At 30.5% G+C, this 23034-nt stretch overlaps 6 protein-coding genes across 7 annotated transcripts; 2 read left to right on the top strand and 4 right to left on the bottom strand.

Moving 5' to 3' along the window:
- Positions 1 to 603: 603 nt before the first annotated feature.
- Positions 604 to 1991, bottom strand: LOC110643255 (plasmodesmata-located protein 2-like). The gene is made up of 2 exons (XM_021795573.2): positions 1163 to 1991; positions 604 to 827 (listed from the first exon to the last, which is right to left on the bottom strand). Exons 1-2 carry the CDS (start codon positions 1929 to 1931, stop codon positions 697 to 699), a joined length of 900 nt encoding a protein of 299 aa, XP_021651265.2. The 5' UTR covers positions 1932 to 1991; the 3' UTR covers positions 604 to 696.
- A 572-nt stretch (positions 1992 to 2563) lies between these two features.
- Positions 2564 to 4386, top strand: LOC110643254 (uncharacterized). The gene has a single exon (XM_021795572.2). The coding sequence runs from the start codon at positions 2969 to 2971 to the stop codon at positions 4091 to 4093; it is 1125 nt and encodes a 374-aa protein (XP_021651264.2). The 5' UTR covers positions 2564 to 2968; the 3' UTR covers positions 4094 to 4386.
- Positions 4387 to 5173: 787 nt separating this feature from the next.
- Positions 5174 to 5868, top strand: LOC110643256 (zinc-finger homeodomain protein 5-like). Its single transcript, XM_021795574.2, has one exon. It carries the CDS (start codon positions 5199 to 5201, stop codon positions 5679 to 5681), a length of 483 nt encoding a protein of 160 aa, XP_021651266.2. The 5' UTR covers positions 5174 to 5198; the 3' UTR covers positions 5682 to 5868.
- Positions 5869 to 5947: 79 nt separating this feature from the next.
- Positions 5948 to 9181, bottom strand: LOC110643253 (F-box/FBD/LRR-repeat protein At1g13570). Of its 2 annotated transcripts, none has more exons than XM_021795569.2 (5): positions 9035 to 9181; positions 8797 to 8879; positions 6946 to 7765; positions 6704 to 6862; positions 5948 to 6604 (listed from the first exon to the last, which is right to left on the bottom strand). In XM_021795569.2, the coding sequence occupies exons 3-5, from the start codon at positions 7735 to 7737 to the stop codon at positions 6242 to 6244; spliced, it is 1314 nt and encodes a 437-aa protein (XP_021651261.2). In that variant the 5' UTR covers positions 7738 to 7765; positions 8797 to 8879; positions 9035 to 9181; the 3' UTR covers positions 5948 to 6241. The 2 variants fall into 2 exon arrangements, with proteins under 2 accessions (XP_021651261.2, XP_021651263.2); XM_021795571.2 differs by having other exon boundaries at positions 8989 to 9138.
- A 2583-nt stretch (positions 9182 to 11764) lies between these two features.
- Positions 11765 to 13847, bottom strand: LOC110643252 (F-box/FBD/LRR-repeat protein At1g13570). Its single transcript, XM_021795568.2, has 3 exons — positions 12704 to 13847; positions 12462 to 12620; positions 11765 to 12362 (listed from the first exon to the last, which is right to left on the bottom strand). The coding sequence occupies exons 1-3, from the start codon at positions 13499 to 13501 to the stop codon at positions 11997 to 11999; spliced, it is 1323 nt and encodes a 440-aa protein (XP_021651260.2). The 5' UTR covers positions 13502 to 13847; the 3' UTR covers positions 11765 to 11996.
- A 1503-nt stretch (positions 13848 to 15350) lies between these two features.
- Positions 15351 to 21298, bottom strand: LOC110643239 (uncharacterized). Its single transcript, XM_058146664.1, has 3 exons — positions 20884 to 21298; positions 16089 to 16257; positions 15351 to 15988 (listed from the first exon to the last, which is right to left on the bottom strand). Exons 2-3 carry the CDS (start codon positions 16230 to 16232, stop codon positions 15530 to 15532), a joined length of 603 nt encoding a protein of 200 aa, XP_058002647.1. The 5' UTR covers positions 16233 to 16257; positions 20884 to 21298; the 3' UTR covers positions 15351 to 15529.
- Between the last annotated feature and the right edge of the window lie 1736 nt (positions 21299 to 23034).

Below are 23034 nucleotides of genomic sequence, written 5' to 3'. Positions count from 1 at the left end.
ATTTATATGTGTCAGAAGAAAGGCCTTGTACTTTGGTAAAACCTTCAGCTAGCATAAATACATATATGCATACTGCTTAAAGATCCCTGATGGTGATGGAGACTTGTAATTCCCAAGTGCAAGTGCAATCTTTGAATTTAAGTCATAGGCCCGGAAGAACACAATCTTGGGTAATCTAAGCTGCCCCAACCACAGGATGAAATTTTGATATTCCTCAAGAATGGATGCTTGAAATAAGAAGAAACTAGCCAGCCACGACCTAGATCACCGGTGCACGCCTCGAGGCGGTAGTCTCCAACCATACGAATCAAAGAACACGATGGTATTTGATGAGACAATAAGTACATGTTGTTGTAAGCTATTCTTCTCCAACAAAGAGAGAAACTGATCAACTTTATTTTTCCACAATTAATAAATTAATTTTCCCAACTACTTTAATCTTTCTTGCTTTGGTTTTTTAAACCAAATATTATAATCCCCAAAAACAATTTCTTGTAACGATGCAAAAATAGCACAGAGCCGTCCAACAACCTCCAAGAAAATGTAGAAGGATGAAGAAAAACAAAAGTCGAGCTCTAGCTCAAATAAAAATAAACTTATCAATTATTAAATATTTATATATAAATTTATATATTTTATATACATATTTTTTATATAAATAATTCACAGTTGCACCAAAAATAAAGAAAACACATACTATATATCATCATTTTTGTTACACCTCGATTTCATGAGCTTCAGAAGCATAAACCCAGCAGTCACAGCTGCTGCTGCTCCCATTACAATTGCCACTGTTTTCCCAGCATTATTTCCATTTTTCTCTTCTTCTGCTATCAAATGCATATTACAATTTTGATAAGTGTGGTATTACAGGCAATTGTGTATTATAATTTAACCAATAAAAATGTATAAAATTTCATGAATAACTCAAAAAATGCTATACAAAAATTTTACAAATACTAGAATAATTTGCATTTTTCCAAAGAAAAATTCATTTCACATATTATAATTAGTTAAACTAGCTAGAAAATTGAATCAAATTAATCTATTAACATGTTACAGCAAATTGTTTAGTTCTTTAAACTCTATATGTATGTCTCACTCGTAGGCATGTACCAGCATTTAATCAAAGAAAGAAAAGCAATTTCGTGTTAGGCTTTACCTGGGTATGAATTGCCTGGTTTCCCTTTTGAATTATAAGCATAGCTCAAAAAGCATTTGTCCAAGTAAACTTGGCCTGAAACTGAGCTACCACAATCCTTCTGAGCAATTTCCACTGCAATTCCTACACATTCACTACAATCACAACCCCATAAATCACCTTCACACTGTGCCATTACATGCATGTGTTCATAATCCGCTTCATAAAATCCTTTATCATTCACCCCTTCACTTTCCATTGCGATGAAAGCTGCATCCCTTACCTCTATGAAACCACCATCCCCTGCCTTCTTCTCGCTACATGTTTCATGAAGCAATTCATGTTTAGGCGTGCTGTCGTCGTCGTCGTCGAACCCATCAGTTTCATAATGGAAATAGCACCCATTTAGTTGAACTCTAGCTGCAAAAGCTTGTTTACACATGTTGTTTGATACCTTAGGAAGTGTGTTTACACAATTATAGCATTCATCGTTACCGAGATCACCTCTGCACTGAAAGAGACCAGAGATGCCAATATTGTCATCACCAGCAGTGGTTTTAAAGAACTTGGAATGAGAGGATTGCAGAGAGAATTCTTGAAAGAGAGAAGACAGGATTTGTGAGTGAGACTCAGTAGAAGCTGTAAGTGTTTGGTTTGCACATTTGCTGTATACTAAGGAGTTATAGAGTGAGCTAGTTTTAGCAAATGGTGGAAATAAAAGCAAAAAACTAGCTAACAGAATTGGTATATGATGAGAAAAAGCAAAGGATGGTTTCAAGGTTGAATCCATCTGGGGTAGGAGTTATTCAGATAAGCTGGCTGGTTTTGTTAATTAAGGTCTTAATCAATAGTTTTCAAAGAATCCATTGGTTTAGAAGTTGCAGTAGTTATATAAATGGTAATGAAACCGAATGGTGTGGGTTGAGGAGTTGGGGTTTGATCATCTTTTTCAAACCTACCTTTATCTAACTGAAACTGAAATCAACCATATGTACAAGCTAGTCAAAATTGGCCTGTCTAATTTTGGAAGAACATGTTATTTTCATTTTCTCCTACTTATAGCATGTTGAAAATTTTTATTGAAACTCAAATTTGAGATTTCATAGTCTTAAAGACATTTTCATTTGAATACAACCGAAATTAAGAGATGTCAAGTTAATTAGTTTGTTTCCGATGATAAAATGTATGGAAATTTTAAGGTTTAACCAACTATTTGAATTTGGATCAAACTTTAATTAATGTCATAACAATATACACCAGCTATACATTCAAATGATTTTAGTAATTTTAGTTATGTGTAACAAAAAATATAAAATAACTGAAAAAATTCTGAATAAATATTTTAATTAGGAAGATAATGGGAGGGTTAGGTTTAACCAATTTGCAAGTGTTGAACCTGTAATAGAACTAGGTTGTGACAATGGTCACAAGCATTCCAAAAATCACAGGTTGGAGGATCTATCTGAAATCTCTGGAGAGGAGGCAAAGCCGCAGACAAGTCTCCTGTAGTCATCATCCTTAAAAAATCATGGTCTAAATGTAGACAAACACAAGCATTCCACCCTTATATTTCGCTGTCTTCTCCATTCTCAACCCCAGTTCTTCTCATACATACATATCCACCTTGCCATGCCCTCTAAGCTCGGGTGGCGAGTGGGGACTCTCTCTCTCTCTCTCAATTTCCCCTTTTTTTTTTCTCTTTTTTCCACGGCCACCACTATCCTCCGTCCGTCACCACCACACCGCCGCTGCCCCAACGTTTCATTTGTTTAACTAACATACCAATTATAACCAACGTTCTTGCTGGTATAACGATAACCGACCATCATGACTTACAATGCGCACCCTTTTCAGCTTTTAGAGATAAATGTTATATCTGCTCAGGACTTGGCTCCTGTATCCAAATCTATGCGTACCTATGCAGTAGTTTGGGTTCATCCTGAGAGAAAATTGACCACCAGGATTGACCAGAGTGGCAACACCAACCCACAATGGAATGAGAAGTTTGTGTTTCGGGTTGATGATACGTTCTTGAATTCTGAAACCTCCGGTATAATGATTGAAATCTACGCTGCAGCTTGGCTCCGTGACCTTCAGATTGGCTCTGTAAGAGTTCTGATTAGCAACTTGTTTCCTTCCAATAATAATAACTCGAAAATGAGGTTTGTTGCGCTTCAGATTCGCCGCCCATCAGGCCGGCCTCAGGGAATCCTGAACATGGGTGTGCAGCTTCTAGACAATACAATGCGAAGTATGCCTTTGTATACTGAGCTCAGCGCTTCTGCTGTTGGTTTCAATGACCTTATTGATGCAAAGACCAATAAACAGAGCATCGAGGAGAAGACAGCCAAGTTGCGTCGTACGCAGAGTGACCATACTGATTTCACCACTACCGCCGATGAGTTTGGCGTGAAAGGAAGTCTCAACGCTAAGTCATCGGTGGTCAATGGCAGTTCATTGGTTAATTCTTCCACATTAAAAACCAGCAGCAGAGATAAAGATACTGGGACCAGCGGCAATGGCAACGGAAGCATGGTGAACGGATCACTTTGCTCCGATGTGGGGCCTTCGGCGTCTGTAGTGGCGGCAGCAATTGCAAAAGGATTGATTAAAACGCCAGGAAATGAAGGTATTCCGAACAAAAGCGGAGGAAGCAGCTCCATCATTGAGGGTTGGACAGAGAACGATAGTGTGGAAGGCCTAAGAACAAAGCTGGAGAGATGGAGAACAGAACTTCCCCCGATTTACGATAACGATGCCAATAAAATGATGTCAAAAAGCAGACGGAAGCACCACCGGAGGAGAAGATCGGATGGTCCAGGGTTGTTTACATGTTTTGGTAATGTTTTTGGATGTGAGATTTCGATTACTTGTGGAGGAGGTAGCAGCAAGAAGTATGGAAACGGCAAGGTTCGTCACTTAAGTTCTGTGGACAGTGAATCATATTTGTGAGAAAGAATTGTACTGATCACCTGGAAAACAATAAGTTGAACCGAACAGGGATGTAATTAACTGTTGCTGAAGATTTGAAATGCGAATGTATGCTGATCAATTAATTGCAGGAATGTTTCTTGTATTTTCTTGGGGGGGATATCATTGTGCAAACTGCATAGGCCAAGGATGAGTGTAGAATCAAAGGATGCGCACTGGTGAGGAAGGATAGGAAGATTATCAGAGTTTTTTTTTTTTTCCTTTCCATTTTGTATTTTCTTTCCAAGAAAACATAAAAATTATGATCCTTGAATGGCATGGGCTTACATTATCTTATATACAGTTTGAATCCATTTTATTTTGGACGCACAAATTGTTTTTGGCAATCTTTGCTTTCTAGCCATTGGCAAGGGGAAACAAGAAAACAAAGGATCTTCTCCTGTGTATATATTTGAGACTTCGAAACATTAAAACTTACTTGGATGCACATGGTCAATCTTTTAAAATTTATCTCAAAATAAATCAATCATAATCCAACCCCAGCAGAGCATGACTGGAATTTTATTCTTATAACTTTTTAGTGAACTTAATATAAAATTTGATTGAATTACATTGCATTATGGCCTACTAAATATAACATAAGAAGATTGATTAGCGTATAATATAAAAAACAAGCTATTCCCTCTCCCTAGCTTTAATCTAAGCCTATTTGGAAGTTAGATTGACAATGGCAAAAAGTCCTATATATTGCCAAAAGAGTAGCTTGCAAAAAGGCTGAGAAGCCTAATCATTTAATACTCTTTATGGCCATGTGTGTTTCAGTCAAGAATCTTTCTTAACTTCAACACCCAGAAGGATAGGCAGTCTTAATCAATCCAAAGTATCACTTGAGAAATCTGACCAACGCTATCTAACTGTCGAAATAAACGCATTTGGCAAGAGGCCACCTCTCAATCATCTTTGATACTAATTTCTTTACTTTCACCGAACCACCCTCCTCTTTTTGTCAGCCATACAGTCAGCAGGGCCCCACTGAGACGATAAAAACAAGAATTCTCTGTAGGCCGAATTGTAGAAGGCAACCCTCCTCCCACTTCTCTCTCTCTCTCTCTCTCTCTGATGTCTCATGGCTAATAGTAAATTAAAGTCCAAACAACTCAGTGAAGAATCAAGGGAAACCACTATCCAGTATAGAGAGTGTAGACGTAACCATGCAGTCTTGATTGGCGGCTATGCAGCAGATGGGTGTGGAGAGTTCACACCAAAAGGTGATCAAGGTACTAAAGAAGCTCTTCTTTGCGAGGCCTGTGATTGTCACAGAAATTTTCATCGAAAAGAGTTCATCAAGAATGGTACAGCTCTTCTTGGTAGCCAACATTTTCCTCCTCCACATGGACTATACTATCCTATGTGGAGAGAGGGAAATGCTCCTGGGTTTTATCCATTACCTCCACTTTCTTCACAGCCTCAACTTTCTCCTTATTGTCATTGTCACTGGCAGCAGAATGTGCAGAACCTGGTCTGTGATGAAGAGTCGGTGACATGTAATGGAAGCCAGAATGATGGGCAGATGAAGGCAGGGAAAAGACATAAAAGGAAACTCTTATAAATGCCAAACAAGAAAAGAGCGGCCATTATTATCACCACCGCTAAATTGTCCCTCTATCTAGCGTAGAGTCTTTGGACCAACATGGGGCCTTGCCCTTTTGTTGAAATGTCAACGGTCGTTCCCTTGCAGGTAATTGTGCTCAAGTTATATTTGTCTCTTTTTTTTTATTGGGTTTTGTTGAAGCACAAATTTTTACCTTTTTAGTAATAGTTAGTCCCAATTGCTCTTGTTTTTGTTTGGGATTGAAAGAGAAAACAGGAAAGGAGTATCTTAAGGGATGGATATTCTTTATTCAGGCCCCATTCTGGAGCTTAAGAAGGGAGAGGAAGGTTAAGGTGTAAAATATATGCATAAACAGATGCACTCATCAATTTATTCATGTACACTTTAAACAGCAACAAGTCATGCAACTCTCTTGCTTTCTCTCATTCATGTAATGCAATTCTCAGTCCAAAACCAAAGCCATCCTAGTGCAAAAATTTGAGATCAAACAACTCCACCATTCTTTTTCAGCGTTGTCCACTCCCCTTTGAAAATCAGAATAAGGATACGCCTGAGAACTAATCACTATCAGAAGAGTATGGACTGTTTGAGTTGTCATCGGAATCTGAGGAATCATCACTGCCGGAATCATAAGTCCCTCCAACCCAATTGAATTCTGTTGAAGCCATACATAATGGCACCAATACTGCCTTTACTTCATCCTGGTTGAAGTCAGGATTCTTCATGCATTCAACAGTTATCTCCTTGAGGATAGGCGAATTTGCCAGCACAAATTGGATAAACCTCATCTCAAAATCTTTACCATGGAAAGATCTCAATGTCACTTTCTGCAATTGGTTCAAGGATAAAGGAAGATGATTTTGCTCTTCCCAAAATTGTAGAATAGGTTCAGAGACAGCTTCATTTTTGCAGCTGCATGCCTGCATGATAAAATGAGATCATCAACCGTTCCACAATCATCCAGACAAGGAGTGATCCACAAAAGAAATAGAGTAGTCTTCTAGCTACTTAACACTCACTTTTATATCAAGTATTTGTAAGTTTAAGGCTCCTCCAATCAAAGAGAGCAAACTTGCAACTTCATCCACCTTTTCGAAACAAAATGCGTTGATTCCAAGGGTCCTCAGATGGCTATAAGAATTTGAAACTTCATTAAATGTATCACCTGCATCCAAGAACTAGAAGCAAAAGCAGACATTAAAAAAATCAGCACCATTATTTTCCAAAAATGTGCCCAACACAATCTAATAAGTGTTCTTACCTTCTGAAATCGACATCGCACATAAAGCTCCTTAATTAGAGGTGGAAGACCACGGAATTTGAATCTTAGATCAAACTGGTTATTCTCAGAACCAATTCGATATAAATTGATAGACAAAACCTCGAGAAGTGGGGTATTGAAACACATAGATTGGAATTCTCCATCAAAGCAAAAATACTTGAGTTTGGGGACATTGATGTGAAGATGATCAATGCAGCTCAAGTTTCTTACAGTCAATTGTTCAAGAAGAGGGCATCTAGAAATAAGACTTTCAAAAATGGCAGTTGCTATGTTAACTTTGTTCAACTTAAGGCTAATAAGATTATGAAATCCTTTGAATGAATGTGCCTGTTTAATCTCAAAATGGCGGAGGCTTAACTTTCTCAACTGCTGACAAGAAAACAAATCAGATGGTACTTCATTGTGCTGACCTCTGCGGATAATGAGGGACAGTTCCTTAATTGACTTCTGCAATAGACTCCATATCCACAACTTCATGTTGTAACAGTCTTTCACTTTTTCAACAGACACAGAAAATTTCTCAATATTCCCTTCATGTCTAATGAGGATATAATTGATTATGCCCTCAAGCTTCCGTTGTGACCTTTCATGGAAAAAGTTCTCATCAACTATAATATGTGGCACCGTATGCCATTTTTCCTTCCACTTCTTTGACAATGTACTGGTCCTCGCAGCGTCTTTTAGTGGCAAACATGCTAGGATGTGGTCTATTACATTGCTTGGAAGGTCACTGATTCTATCTAAAGCACCACCAACACAAATTCTCTCCATTATAGTTTATATGTACTGAAACCCAAGCCTACAATTGAATAAATCAAATCAATTATCTTTGGGACAGCTTTTCTTAGATTACACAAACATAGGCATTGCAGGGTACAACTTATTAACACTTTCATGAATTAGATCCCAAAAGCACAAAGAACAAGAGATAATGATCATCTCCAGTTGTCCACACTATAAAGTGAAAAACAATATAAAACCGTGAACCTAGTCATGAGGTCATTTGACATGAACAAAATTAATTGGATTGTCTTCTCAAAGAAAAAAAAAATAATTAATTAAATTCACCTAAGAATATTACATCTTTCTCTGCTATAAGTCTATTTACACATTGAACTAGAGTCATGGTGATTAATTTTTAGGTAATTTATCAACAATATTCATTCAAACATTCACGAACAAAAGAGTGCTGCTGCAATTATAATAGCTTAGCTCATGTGTGTTGTTCTACTTCTTTCTTATCATCAAAGTTAGCGCAAAAAGAAACAATTTATCATATGTTTGAATGGCTCCCTGATTAGCTCCAGTCTTGAAAGTGTCAAAAAGACGCATTCAGTTTCCATTAACATCAAATCCGTCTTTCCTCATTGCTTAATCCAACTACCAGATTCCCTCAATTCCAACATGTAATATCCATCAAGTTATTAGTTACAGCATTCAATAAAGAACTAAATAGTACAAGAGGATTTTTTTTCCAGGAACAATTTTCCAAATAATTTTTAGTTTTCCAGGAAAAATTTTGGTGTCCATTTTCCGATAAACAGGCAGGGGAGAAGTGCATCTCATTATCTGAAAATACTTCCCAATAAATAATCATCAAATAGTCACCCAAAAATAACAAAAAAGAGATCTTTAATTCAATCAATTGAAAAGCGACAAGAGACGAAAACCCTAGAAATCAGAGACAAATCTTTTCCAGAACGAAACAGAAGAAAACAAAACAACAACAGGAACAGGCATCTAACATTCCAAATTTGCTTTCTTCTCCAAGAAATCTTAGAAAACAAGCTCAATTGATTAAAAAAAATGAAGTTAAGGCCATAAGAGTACCTGGATTATCTCTAGAAAAAATTGCTGCTTTCAGTGCCCCTAGACAGCTTACTGGGCTTGCACTGAACAGGATATTTCTAGACCTACATAAAGCAAAAGAAGCGAATGGTGAACTCTATAGGAAGGGAATCAAAGCAAGGAAATTTCTTAATGCCCACACAACAAAGCGGTTGCAATTTCCATGAATCTTACTTAGTCAAAAGTAAAATCCTTTTCAACAATATCTTCTAATACTCACTGCTGATTAAAGAAAGGAGCCAATATCCTGATCACACAAATTCATTCTTCCACAGAGAACTTATCCAGCTCACTCTGGTATAAGGCGGCAAGAAAAACTACGCTTGATTTGATCTAAATTGTCGTTATTTGTACATTTTAGTCTTTCCACTTTATAACCAGAGAACCCCACAAACCCAAAATGCTCAAACAATTTTCGAAAAAGTTTTTTGACGAATGATGTTCATGACTCAAAAGGTCAAGGAATTTTCCATCGAGTAAACAATTTGGGAAAAGGATTGATTGGAAACTTGACATGGGTGGGCAAATATAGGATTAATTATTAAAAAAAATTTAAAAATAATATATATTTACAAATCTATTTTAATTTTTAAATTATTTAAAAAATAGTAGTTACTTGGTAAAAAATGAATTTTCTTGATATGCTAAATCAATATTTTTTGTTACAAGATGCATTTATTCATTTTCAATAGCATTCATAAAAATATATAGTTGTACATCTTTAAAAATATTATTTTTAATAATATTTTTAAAAGCTCATAATATATATTTTTAAAAATATTACTCTTAACAATATTTTTAAAAGTATATAAAATAAAAAATAAAATTATTTAAAAATATATTATTATTATTTTTATTATATTTTTTATTTTTATTTAATTATTTTTCTTTAAATGAGTATACGATAAATATATATTTTAAAATTATTTAATTAAAATGATTTTTAGAATTTTACAATTATTTAAAACTAAAAACAAATACAAAAATAAAACAATTATAATATCATAAGAATTTGTCTAATGGACGTTTTGGAAATTCTATTTTCTTTTTAGTGTGTTTTAGATTTTTTTTTTAGGGTAAACTCTAATATAATTTTCAAAATTTGATAAAATTAATAATTTAGTCCCTATTTTTAAAAATAAAAAAAGTTAGTTTCAAAAATAGACGTTATTAAGTGAAAACAAAATGTAAGGTTAAGTATTCTGGTGCATCTCTGATTGAGGTCGGGGAGTGCGACAGACATGCCCAGGGGCTGGTTCTTCGGGGTCTCATATCAATTATGTGTCTATTACTGAGTCATGTGTGTCTATCTACTGACAAAAAAAAAAATATTAGTTTTGTTGAGAGATTGATTCATTTGCTCAATTTTTGTCTAATCGAACATTAATTATAATAAAAATATCAAAATACTCTTAATCCTATTTTTAATATTTTTGATATTTTGTTTTATTAGCATAATAATATCTTAGATTTAAACTTTATATTCAATTAATTAATAAATTTTATATTTAAATAATAATGTTAAATTTATATTTAAATATATTATTTAAATATAAAATATAATATATACACATATTATGAATAAAATATAATAAATATATATATATATATATATATATATATATATATATATATATATATATATATATATATCATATACTCATTAAAAGAAAAATGATTAAACAAAAAAAGAAACACAAACACAAAAAATAATTATACACCTTTAAATAATTTTATCTTTTATATCTAATTCTGAAAATATCATTGAAAGTGACGTTTTTAAGAGTATATGTTACATACTAATAAAAATGTCATTGAGAATGGTGTTTTTAAAAGCATATGGTGACCACTTTAGAAATTGCCACTTTAGAAATGGCCACTTGTCAAATGAAATGACCACGATTACTCCCAAAGAGGAAGGATCGTAGTAAGAGAATAGACTCGTCGAGTCTTGATAGGGTAAGTCCAAAGTCAAGAAAATGGCTTGGTAGTTACGACCACTACCTTTTAAGGGCATAACAAGCTTTTCTAATTACTCAACCATCTACTTAAAATATGTTTTAAGTCATCTTAAGTAGTTTGGATGGCTTTAAATAATCAACTAAATGCATTTAATTAACATTGTCATGAGTTCTCAACTTTTTTAATGAATCTCGAGTTGTATGAAATTAAAGAAAAGTTGAAGTCGACCACTTTCTAGCAGTTACTCTGATGCTCAAATTAGAGAATATTTTAAAGATTCTTAGCAATGAAATAGTAGAATGCTCAAGAGTGTAAAAAGCATACCTTGATAAGTATCTTTGACTTATATATAGTATTTTAGAAATTATTAACCCTATTTTAGAGGTTCTCTAACAAATTTCCAACTACTCATTTTAGCATACAGATACACACTTTTTCGTATTAATTGAATTGTTCTTGGTGAGAATCATACTCGCCATACTCAATCATTTTTATCTTCAAGTCACATCATATTGAGCTCACTTTGTTAAGCTATCATCATCATATCAAACTCCACTCTTATTTAGATGATGATCGAAACAGTAATGTTTTGGCCGATCTTCTGGGTAAGTTATGTTGGAGGTCGATCTTTTATGTTCGGGTTGGTCCAATATTAAATCTAACCCACATGAGATTGGACAATATAATTAATGTTCAGGAGCTTGAGGAAACCCCTCATGTAGAACTCCGAACAAGTTATCCCATAAAGACCTAGACCCCTATATGATCATTACTGACATCCTAGTATAACAATAACAGCCATCACTTGAAGACTCACTAGAAGAGACCTTCGTTCAAGTCCTGCATCGATACCTCACCCGCCATATTTCATCCACTTGGCACTTCCTCATTGGATAGAAGATCATATAACTCTCCTCAAGTTCAAGGTATAAACACATCCTCATGAGAAGGGAGCTTAAGAGGGGAGAGGAAGATTAAGCGTAAAATATACGTATAAACAGATGCATTCATTAATTTATTCATGCAAACTTTAAACAGCAACAAGTCATGCAACTCTCTTGCTCTCTCTCCTTCATGTAATGCAATTCTCAGTCCAAAACCAAAGCCAATCTGCCAAAAGGTTAAGTGCAAAAATTTGAGATCAAACAACTCCACCATTCTTTTTCAGTGTTGCCCACTGCCCTTTGAAAATCAGAATAAGGATGCCAGAGAATTAATAATCACCAAAAGTGAGAGAATGAACTGTTTAAGTTGTAAGCGGAATCCGAGGAATGAACACTGCAGGAATCACAAGTCCCTCCAGCCAAATGGAATTCTGTTGAAGCCACACAAAACGGCACCAATAATAACTTTACTTCATCCTGGTTGAAGTCAGGATGCTTCACGCATTCAACAGTAATCTCCTTGAGGATAGGTGCATTTGCCAGCACAAATTGTATAAACCTTATCTCAAAATCTTTACCATGGAAAGATCTTACTGTCACTTTCTGCAATTGGTTCAAGGATAAAGGAAGATGATTTTGCTCTTCCCAAAACTGTATGATAGGTTCAGAGACAGCTTCATTATTATTATTACAGCCGTTTGCCTGCATAATAAAATGAGATCATCAACTGATCCACAATGATCCAGACAAGGAGTGATCCACAAAAGAAAAAGAGTAGTCATCTGGCTACTTAACACTCACTTCTATATCAAGCATTTGCAAGTTTAAGGCACCTCCAATCAAAGACAGCAAACTTGCGACTTCGTCCACCTTGTCAAAACAAAATGCGTTGATTACAACTGTCCTCAGATGGCTATAAGAAGTTGAAACTTCAGTAAATGTATCACCTGCGGCCAAGAACTAGAAGCAAAAGCAGACATTAACAAAATCAGCACCATCTTTTTCCAAAAATGTGCCCAACACAATCTAAGAAGTTTTCTTACCTTCTGAAATCGACATCGCACATAAAGCTCCTTAATTGCAGGTGGCAGACCGCGGATTTGGAATCTTAGATCAAACTGGTTATTCTCAAAGTCACAATCAATTCGATATAAATCGATAGACAAAACCTCAAGAAGTGGAGTATTGAAACACAGAGATTTGAATTCTCCATCAAAGCAAAAATACTTGAGATTGGGGACAATGATGTGAAGATGATCAAAACAGCTCAAGTTTTTTATAGTCAATTGTTCAAGCAGTGGGCATCCAGAAATAAGCCTTTCAAAAATTGCCGTTGATATGTTAACTTTGTTCAACTGAAGGCTAATAAGATTATGAAATCCTTTGAATGAATGTAACAGTTTAACCTCAAAACGGCGGAGGTTTAACTTCCTCAACTGCTGACAAGAAAACAATTCAGATGGTACTTCATTGTACTCACCTCCCCAGATAATGAGGGACAGTTCCTGAATTGACTTCTCTGATAGCCTGCATATCCACGACTTCATGTTGTAACAGTTTTTCACTTCTTCAACAGACACAGAAAATTTCTCAATTTTTCCTTGATGTCTAGTGAGGATATAATTGATTATGCCCTCAAGATTCCGTAGTGACCTTCCATGAAAATGGTCATCATCAACTATAATATGTAGCATTGTATGCCAAATTTCCTTCCACTTCTTTGACAATGTACTGGTCCTCACAGCGTCTTTCAATGGCAAACATGCTAGGATGTGGACTATCACATTGCTTGGAAGATCACTGATTCTATCTGAACCACCACCAACACAAAGTCTCTCCATTATAGTTTATATGCACTGAAACCCAAGTCTGCAATTGAAATATATAAATCAATTATTTTAGGAACAGCTTTGTTTAGATGACGCAAACATTGGCATTGCAGGGTACAACATATTGACACTTTCATGAATTTAATCCTTTTATTACATTTTAATTTCTCACTATTTATTATTTATTACAAAATTAAAAAGTTGCATAAGACTTAAATGTCAATTTTTTTAAAAGTTGGGGGGGCATTAAGGTAATTTAGCTTTTGTTTAAAGGACTATCATAACCCTAATTTTTTGTCAATATCTCAGGGGGACCCAATGGTGAGTCAGTCTCTGTCTCTGAGTTTACATCAACATCAAGCATGTCTTTCCTCATTGCTTAATCCAACTACCAGATTCCCCTCTATACCAACATGTAATATCCCTCAAGTTATTAGTTACAGCATTCATTAAAGAACTAAATAGTATAAGATAAAAACACTAGAGTTCTTACACTGAAAACCCTAGATCTTTGATTTCAATCGATTGAAAAGCGACAAGAAATGAAATCAGAGTCTGATCTTTTCCATAACGAAACAGAGGAAAATAAAACAACAACTGGAACTCGCATCTAACACTCCAAATTTGCTTTTTCTCCAAGAATTCGTAGAAAATAAGCTAAAATTGATTTTAGAAAAAAAAAAGTTAAGGATATAAGAAAGGTACCTGGATCGTCTTTAGAAAAAATTGCGGCTATCAGTGCCCTAGCAAGTTTACTGGGCTTCCACAGATAGGATATATAGGAAGGGAATTAAAGGAAGGAAACTTCTTGATGCCCACACCGCAACGTGGGTGCAATTTCCATGAGTCTTGCCAAAACAAAAGTCCAATCTTTTTAAATAATGTTCTCCATTGCCAACATACTGCAACCACTGTCTTACTAAGACAAAAGGGAAATCTTTTTAAACAATATCCTCCAATTCCCACCTCCAGCAACTGCTGATTGAATGAGTACAAAAACAAAAAAAAAAAATACATATATTTTATTGATGTATTATGGTTGGTCCCCAGTAAAAATTTTTTTAGTTCCGCCTCTGCTGGATAGTAAATCCTTATTCAAGATCAAGAGGAAGAGAACATCAAAGACCTAATAAATCCACCACAGGTTTAGTTATAAATGTATTATAATTTACAGTCTCCCATAAGAAAAATGAAGCGATTTATTTTTTGGAGTAAATAAAAGAAGAATATGGGCACAATCAGCTTCAACACAGGTCCCAGCACAAAGAGAATATGCATCAACATCATTAAATGTTGAACAATCAGCCAAGTTTCATCATGAGATCTTCATTACTAAGTTCATAAAAAACAAGAGCAGGGAAAAGAACAAAAGCACCAGAAACACATTTAGATACAGTTCCAACTATAGCAACAAGTCATATAATAGCACAACCAATTCTAGCAGCAACACAAATATCCAACAAGCAAGATGCACGTTTACAAACACAATAATGAAGCAAACAAAAGACAAGAGGCACAAATACCTCAGCCATTCATACAAATGTTGGGAGGAGTTCCAATACCAATCACAACAGAGCATGAAGTAAATTGGGAATCAGGGGTGCATTCAAGCCATTTGAACATCATGATAAGGCAATGCATACTTCACAACAAATGGAGACAATTTCACTCAAATGGTTCACAACTAGAGACTCAATAGTTTTGATGAATGATGGCTTGTGTATTGCTAGTTTGAGCATTTGATGAAAACTGCTTAATGGCTTAGTTACTTTGATGATATTTATATAGAGAACATATTATGATTATGTTAACTATATATATGAGTATTGTATTCATTCCTTTACACAGCATCACAAAGATATTGAATTAGGGAAAACAGTCAAGTGCTTTCATAATTAAGTATTTACAAACAAATATATACAACGAAGAATGTTGATATCCAACATTCTAAACTCAATTTTTCATGGTCCAAAGCAGTTCACTTGAAAAAAAAAAAAAAAAAAAAAAAAAAAAGCTCCTACACCTAAGGACCCATAACATCTAAACACTAGGAAGATACAGCATAGCTTTGTTCCTCTTTCCTGCCAAGAAGCAAGACAATCCAACTACAAACATCAGCGAAATGAAGAACAAACACTTTAGTAAGGTCTTCAGTAGCTTCAATTCCCTTTTAAGCTTAACTAATTGCTCAGTTAATTTTGCATTTGAAGTTACAAGTTCCAATATATGGTTATCACTCTTAGCTTGCTCGTCTGTGACAACCTTGAGCTTCTGTGTAAGCACATCATTCATTATACTGAGCGACTTAATCTTAGCATTTGCATCAATCAACTTTTGCTCCAATTCACACGCTCTTGTCGAAATAACCCGGTGCTCAGCTTCTTGGCTCTTCAATCTATTCTCAAGTGCTTTCTTCTGTGATCGCAGTCTGTTAATCAACTCCTTTGGACGACCAACAATCTCAGGATCAAACCATTGACAAAATCCACAGTCGCCACGCTACAAAATCAACAAGCAATTTCATTAGAGCATCAGACTTAAATGAGAAATGACTATAATATCAACATTTTCACAGAAATTTTTATGGATTAAACTTCACCTGCCACATTTGACATCTCAAGAATCTACGCCCAGGATTGTCGGTCTCCCAAGAGGTGTACAACTCTGGACATAAGCCATGCTTGCAATGCATAACTGGTTGTGGCTCTGAGAATGTTGTGATCGATTTTAATTCTCCACTCATCCTTGTTACTTCGAAAATCCTAGAGCTGTGAAAAGAGAGCAATGAGGATATAAGATTATGAGAAAATGGGTCAAATTGAAGTGTTAATTTCGTTTTTACTCTATTAAATGGGTCCTCAAATGACTATATTTCTTCCCTTTTTTTCTTTTATTCTTTTTTTATTCATGACCATGATTCAACCTGATTAAAAGCTAGAGTATATCCTACAATATTAACTATTCTAATAGTTGTTAGTTGTTTTAATAGTTGTTAGTTGTTTTAATAGTTGTTAGCTATTTATATAACTGTTAAAGTAGAAGTATTTAGTAAAAATAACCCTTAGATTAGTTGTTAGATGTAAAAATAGTGATAAAATCTGGTTGACTTTAATCAAAACGCTCACTCAATCTCTAAAAGATAGAATTGATAGTTTTTCATGAATCACTATAAACACTACATCACCGAACAGCATAAATAAGAGAAGTAGTGTTTTGACTCTGATCAAAATGTTAAACACTAGCATAAAAGTAATTGCCAAACAGAACCAATATTATATATAAAAAAAAAAGCTCATGAAAAAATTATCAAAAACCACAATAAATAAAGATTTTTTATGGTATTAGGCATTAAAAAACAGGAGCAAGATTAGAACCAATCTCCTTTGAAATTAATGTGCTTATCATATGAATTGATTAGTTTTTCATTTTAAGTCTAGCACAAATTTTCATGGGCCAACATTCTACTATAAAATATTAATGAAGTAAAAGCTTCTAAGCCCAACTGAATTTGAGAATGATAATGACCAAAATTTAATATACACCCTTTGGTCAAAATGTTCAAAACAAGACAAATTAGGGCAATTATCTTTCCTCCCACCAAACAAGACTGAAGACTCCACCAACCAAATTAAAATGTATTGTGTTCTCATAGAAATTTAGCAATCCAAACAAAACCTATCTGGCAGTATGTGTATTAATAATATTTAGGGTAAAATTATTAAAATTTCATTTTAAAATAATATTTAGCCGGAACCCATTTTAAAAATAATAAAAAAATCATATTTTATATATATTTATTAAGAACTAAATGAAAGTTTATTTGGCAAACTCAGCAAAATTTTAATAAATTATTATAATTTAATATTAATATTCTGCATGTGTACTCTAAAAATTATAATTTTTCAATATGTAAATTAAGAATGTATTTGACATTATTATTATTATTATTATTAAAATTGCTATAAAAAAACACCATTTTAAATATATTAATTACAAATTATTAAAAATAATTTAAAATTAAATTTAAGCATATATTACTAATAAAAATTTAAAATAATTTCGACATTAAAAATTTCACAAATAAATGACGCTTGATATAATGAAATTCAAATTGGCAAGTATGCAAGACACAAACAACAATTTCTCATAAAATATGCCCATATATAGTAAATTTAGCCATAAAAGGATTATTCATCATCTAATATTTCAAATCCTTAAATTATATAAAGTTAATTAAAAATTTTTATATAAGAATATTAAAAACACTTCAATCACAAAATTATAGCAGCAAATAAAAGATGGCAAGTAATTTGATTTTATTTAATTAAAAACAAATATAATAAATGAAGATGATGAAAAAGGGAATGTTATAACATCTGTATATTTATAGCAAGAGGTATTTTAAAGAAAAGGCATATATCACTTTTCTTTTAAAACTTGTTACGTTTCACCTTTAATAAATCTTTTCATTTATATTAATTATTATTTAATTATTTAATTTATTTTTTAATTATTATTATTATCTATAATATTACGTTGGCATTTTATAATTTAAATTATTATTTTTTTTAATTTAATTTTTAAAAATTAAGACATTTTATATTTAAATATAATATTTAAAAATTATTTACATTATTTTATAAATATTAATTATTATTTAATTTTTTATTTCTCTTTTAATTATTATTATTATTATTATTTATAATACTACCTTAACATTTATGATTTAAATTATTATTTTTTTTACATTTTGATTTTTAAAAATTAAAACATTTTATGATTAAATATAATATTTAAAAATTATTTATATTATTTTTTTTTATAAATTCATTTATATAAAAATATTATTTGCCACATGTTATCCTCAATAATAATAATACTAACAATAATAATAATAAAAAATTATTGATGGCTATTAGTTTAAAGAAAATTCACCATTAATTTGTGATTTCATAATCAATCATAAATACTCTCATTTATACTAATTATTATTTTTTTATTTCTCTTTTAATTATCAATATTATTTACAATACTACCTTAATATTTATGATTTAAATTATTATTTTTTTTAAATTAAATTTTTAAAAATTAAGAACTTTTATTATCAAATACAATATTTAAAAATTATTTATATTATTTTTTATAAATTTATTTAAGCAAAAATATTATTTGCCACATGTTACCCTCCATAATAATAATAATAATAATAATAATAATAATAATAATAAAAGTCATTGATAGATATTAATTTAAAGAAAATTGACAATTAATTTGTGATCTTATAATCAACTATCATATAATTTAATCTTCATTAAATTATTTCATATTTTTAATAAATATTTTTGTTATATTTTTATATTTTCTATTATTTTTATTATGAAATATTTATTAAAAAAATTGAGAGATAAAAAGTGTCGTCTACATAAAAGGTTATAAAAATAAAATATAAAAAATTAACTTATTTATAATTAATATGTATTATTTTTTATGTTAATAATTTAATATTTTTTGTTTCACTTTTCTAAGATTAATTATTATTATTATTATTATTATTATTATTATCATCAATTAATGGCCATTTAATTGAAATGGCTAAGTAAATAGAAAATATTTTATTATTATAAAAATTAAATTTGAATGTTTTTATTATTATTTTTTAATTAAATAATATTTAATTATAAATTAAATTTTCATTTAAATAGTTTTATTTATTTTTTTATATAAAGTATCTCATATGAGATATGTGATAAACATCAAACAATCTTCTATCACTAAATATTTTCATTTTACCTAAATGCACTGAAATCTTCTTTTATAAGTGTTTTTTTAATTACTTCTTTCAAAAGTTATTGATTATCATTTTTAAATTTTATTTTATTTAAATATATTTAATTAATGTGTATTTAATTATTATTTTTAATGAATTTCTCATTTAATATTTCTTAAACTTTTGGATATTTTATTTTATTATAATTATATATCTAATGCAATTATAACTAATATTTTTATTATCCATGTGTTATTATGATTGATTTTTAATATAATTGTTTTTAAATTTTAATTAAATATCTATTCTATCAACTATAGAAGTATAATTTTAAAAATAAATTGCAAATATGATTGCATTAAAAATTTAATTACAAATAAATATGATTAAAAAAATTAAAGTTACAGCATTAAAATTATGAAATCTGTCTTTTAAAAATAGTAAATATTTTTAATATTTATTATATTAATAGAAAATAATGATATTTTTAAATTTTAATTTTTATAAAATATATTTATTTTTATATTATAAATTTATGTTAAATGATAATCATTTTTGTCAAATAATTATTTTATAAAAAATATATCAGACTAATAAAAGAAATTTACACTTAAATATAGTATTTTTAAAAAATAATACAATAGAATGTTACTTTTATTTAATAATAATATTATATATTTTCATTATTATTAAAATTAAGTAATTTAATTCATTATTAATAATTTAATTTTTTTATTATATTAATAACAAAAAAATTATATTTATGTATTTTTAAAATAATATTATTTTTTCATTAATATGTTTTGTAATTTACAAAAAATAAATATCAATTTACATAAATTATGAGATAAAATATAAAAATTTTATGAAATTTAAATTATTTTTTAAACAAAGTACTTTTATTACATTTTAAACAAAATAATCATGAAAATTACTATTATATATGTATAAAAAAATTAAATATATATATTAATTAATGACATCATAAATTAATTAAAATTTTATTATTATTATAATAAGTAAAAATTTATTCAAATTAAATTAAATAAGAGAAAAAATTTAATTTAAAATTAATTTAATAATAATAATTTACCTTATTTAAAATATAATTAAAAATTAATTTAAAAATAAAAATTATAAATTACCCATGCATAATATGGACATTATGCTAGTACTATGATAATTCAAATTAATGAAAATTAAAAAAAAATTAAAAAAAAAAAAGAGAAGAAGAAGGAGGTTGAGAGGCTAAAGAATGTCAAACAATTTTCCATTGAGGAAATAATTTGAGAAAATTGGTTTAAAAAATAAAATGGGAGAAAGGGCATTCAGGGCAAATAGACAATAATAATAATAATAATAATAATAATAATAATAACAATAATAATCAAACACAACAAGGGTTAGGGTGAGTTTAATAATAATAATAAAAATAATAATAATCAAACACAACAAGGGTTAGGGTTTCTTCAATTAAAAGTAAAATAGATGATTAGTTGTGCCCCAAGTGTGATTTTAAACTATGTAGCCATAAGAGAATGAGAAAGCTAAATTAGCAGCATCAAAGAAAGAATGGAAATAGAAGAAATAAAAGGACATAATGCATTCTATGGAGAGCTTGACTGACCTCTTCTTCCATGTTCCTCCTGTGTGGCTAAGGAGGGTGTGGGTTCCCTTATGTTTGTGGAAGTGAAGTTGAGTGCAGCACGGAAATGTGCATGAAGTTATTTGCCAATTTATAGGGACGGGATTGAAGGGGCTGCTTAACGAGCAAGATGAAGCTGACAAGTGATTGAGAATTGGCTTGGAAGTTGAAGGGTGCAATCCTGGGGCCTTTGCGGGCCAGAGTCCTGTCCTGTCCTGTCCTTTCTGCTTAAGCAGGAAGGTTTTTATTTTATCACAATATCCATTTCATTCAAATAAAACAAATCGAGAACAAAACTATAAACCTAACTACAATATGTTTAAATTTTCAAATAATATTCAATGTTTATATAATTTGAAAAAGAAAAAATTAATAGATTAGGGATAAGTGAGCCACTAAAATTAGGTGAAAAAAAAATATTAAAAACTATCCGTAAGTCTTAAAAAGATATACAACATAAGTTTATTGAGATCATCTATAAATTAGTAATTTAAATTATTTTAATATTAAAAAAATATTGGTCCAAAAGAGGAAACACTACTTGATATGACATTTATTCTCTTCTCAAATACAAAAAAAAAAAAAAAATTCTAGGGAGATTAAAGATGAAGCAATAAAAGAGGGCATAAAGTTCTCATTAAATGCGTAAAACTTATATAAAAAAATAAATAGATAAGAGAGAAATATGAGGAAAAAGAAGAAAGAAGAAGAAGACAATGAAAGATGATGGAAGTGAGAAGGAAGGAGGGGAAAGAAAGGGAAAAAGGGAGGATTTGTCACTAAGAAATCAACCCCTTCCTAAAGTTATTTTTTGTGTTGAGAAAGTTTTTAGGGAGAGAAAGCTTGGAGAAAATAATAATAATAATAATAATAATAATAATAATAATAATCCTTAGGCAGGAAGTTGGAATTAGGACGATCATAATATGGTTAAAATTGAAAAAAAAATTAGTCAAATTGATTTAATTTAGAAATTTAGTTTAGTTTGTTTTTTATTTAATAAATTCAGCGATTTAGTTTTATATTTTGAGAAAAAAAAATGATAGAATTAAATTGAACGATTTATTTTTTTAATTAATTATTAATAAGCTTTAAATTAAAGTTAAAAATAAAAATACAATTGAAAGTAGATTTAAAATAAGTCTAAATAAGTAAAAAAAATAAATAAATATAAAGCTCAAATCGATAAATTGAAATAAATTGACCTCACCAAACCAATTTAATTTAATTTTCCTCTTAATTCAATTCAGTTTAAGCTATCAAAAAATTTAATTTATTTGATTTGATTTGATTTTCTCTGTAATTTAGCTCGATTCAACTAAATATGTTAAAATTTTAGTTTATTTGATTTTTATTTTTTTAAATTGAGCTTAAATCAAATTGCTCGATGTTCATTTTTATTGGAATTAAAAAATATAATTAGGTTAAATATATAATGTGTTTGAAGTTGCAATTAGACCTGTCACAGTCTACTTTCAATTTTAATTTAAAATTAAATTGGACCTAGAATCATTTTTACAATTGAATTGATTAAAATCGATTTTAAATTGAATTAGATCAAAAATAGATGAAATTGAATTGTACTTTTATTAGTTCATAAATTCATCTCTTATTTGTATTTTTATATGTAGTAATTATAAAACACGTTATTATATGTGCATTGAATAATTTATATTTTATAATATATAATTATTTTATTCACACATATATAAAAAAATAACAAATTTAATTAATTAAGTTAAAATATCAAAAATTACGATAATAATAATAATATTATAATTTAATTAATGTAATACAAAATACAAATATCTAAAATATTTCCAAAATTTTCAAAACTTCCAATGTTGCATTATTATAAGATCAAAATTCTCCAAATATGATAATTCTATCTTCTTTGATAATTATACATTATTTTTCATGCTATTAATATAATTTTCGCATCAAATAGTTTAATTACACGTACCATTATCCTTTGTAAAATGTTTTTAAATTCTTTTACTATATAAATAAATATAAGTTAGTAAAATATAATATAATGCCGTGATTTTGGTGAAATGGGAAAGAAGATAGAAGAAAAATGATGTGGGCTGTGCTACTAGCTAGAGTGCACAACAGAGTCTCCTGGGGAATAGC

Source organism: Hevea brasiliensis, chromosome 5 (genome assembly GCF_030052815.1).
Source record: "Hevea brasiliensis isolate MT/VB/25A 57/8 chromosome 5, ASM3005281v1, whole genome shotgun sequence".
NCBI classification, from domain to species: domain Eukaryota; kingdom Viridiplantae; phylum Streptophyta; class Magnoliopsida; order Malpighiales; family Euphorbiaceae; genus Hevea; species Hevea brasiliensis.
This window is presented reverse-complemented; position numbering and strand designations above follow the sequence as displayed.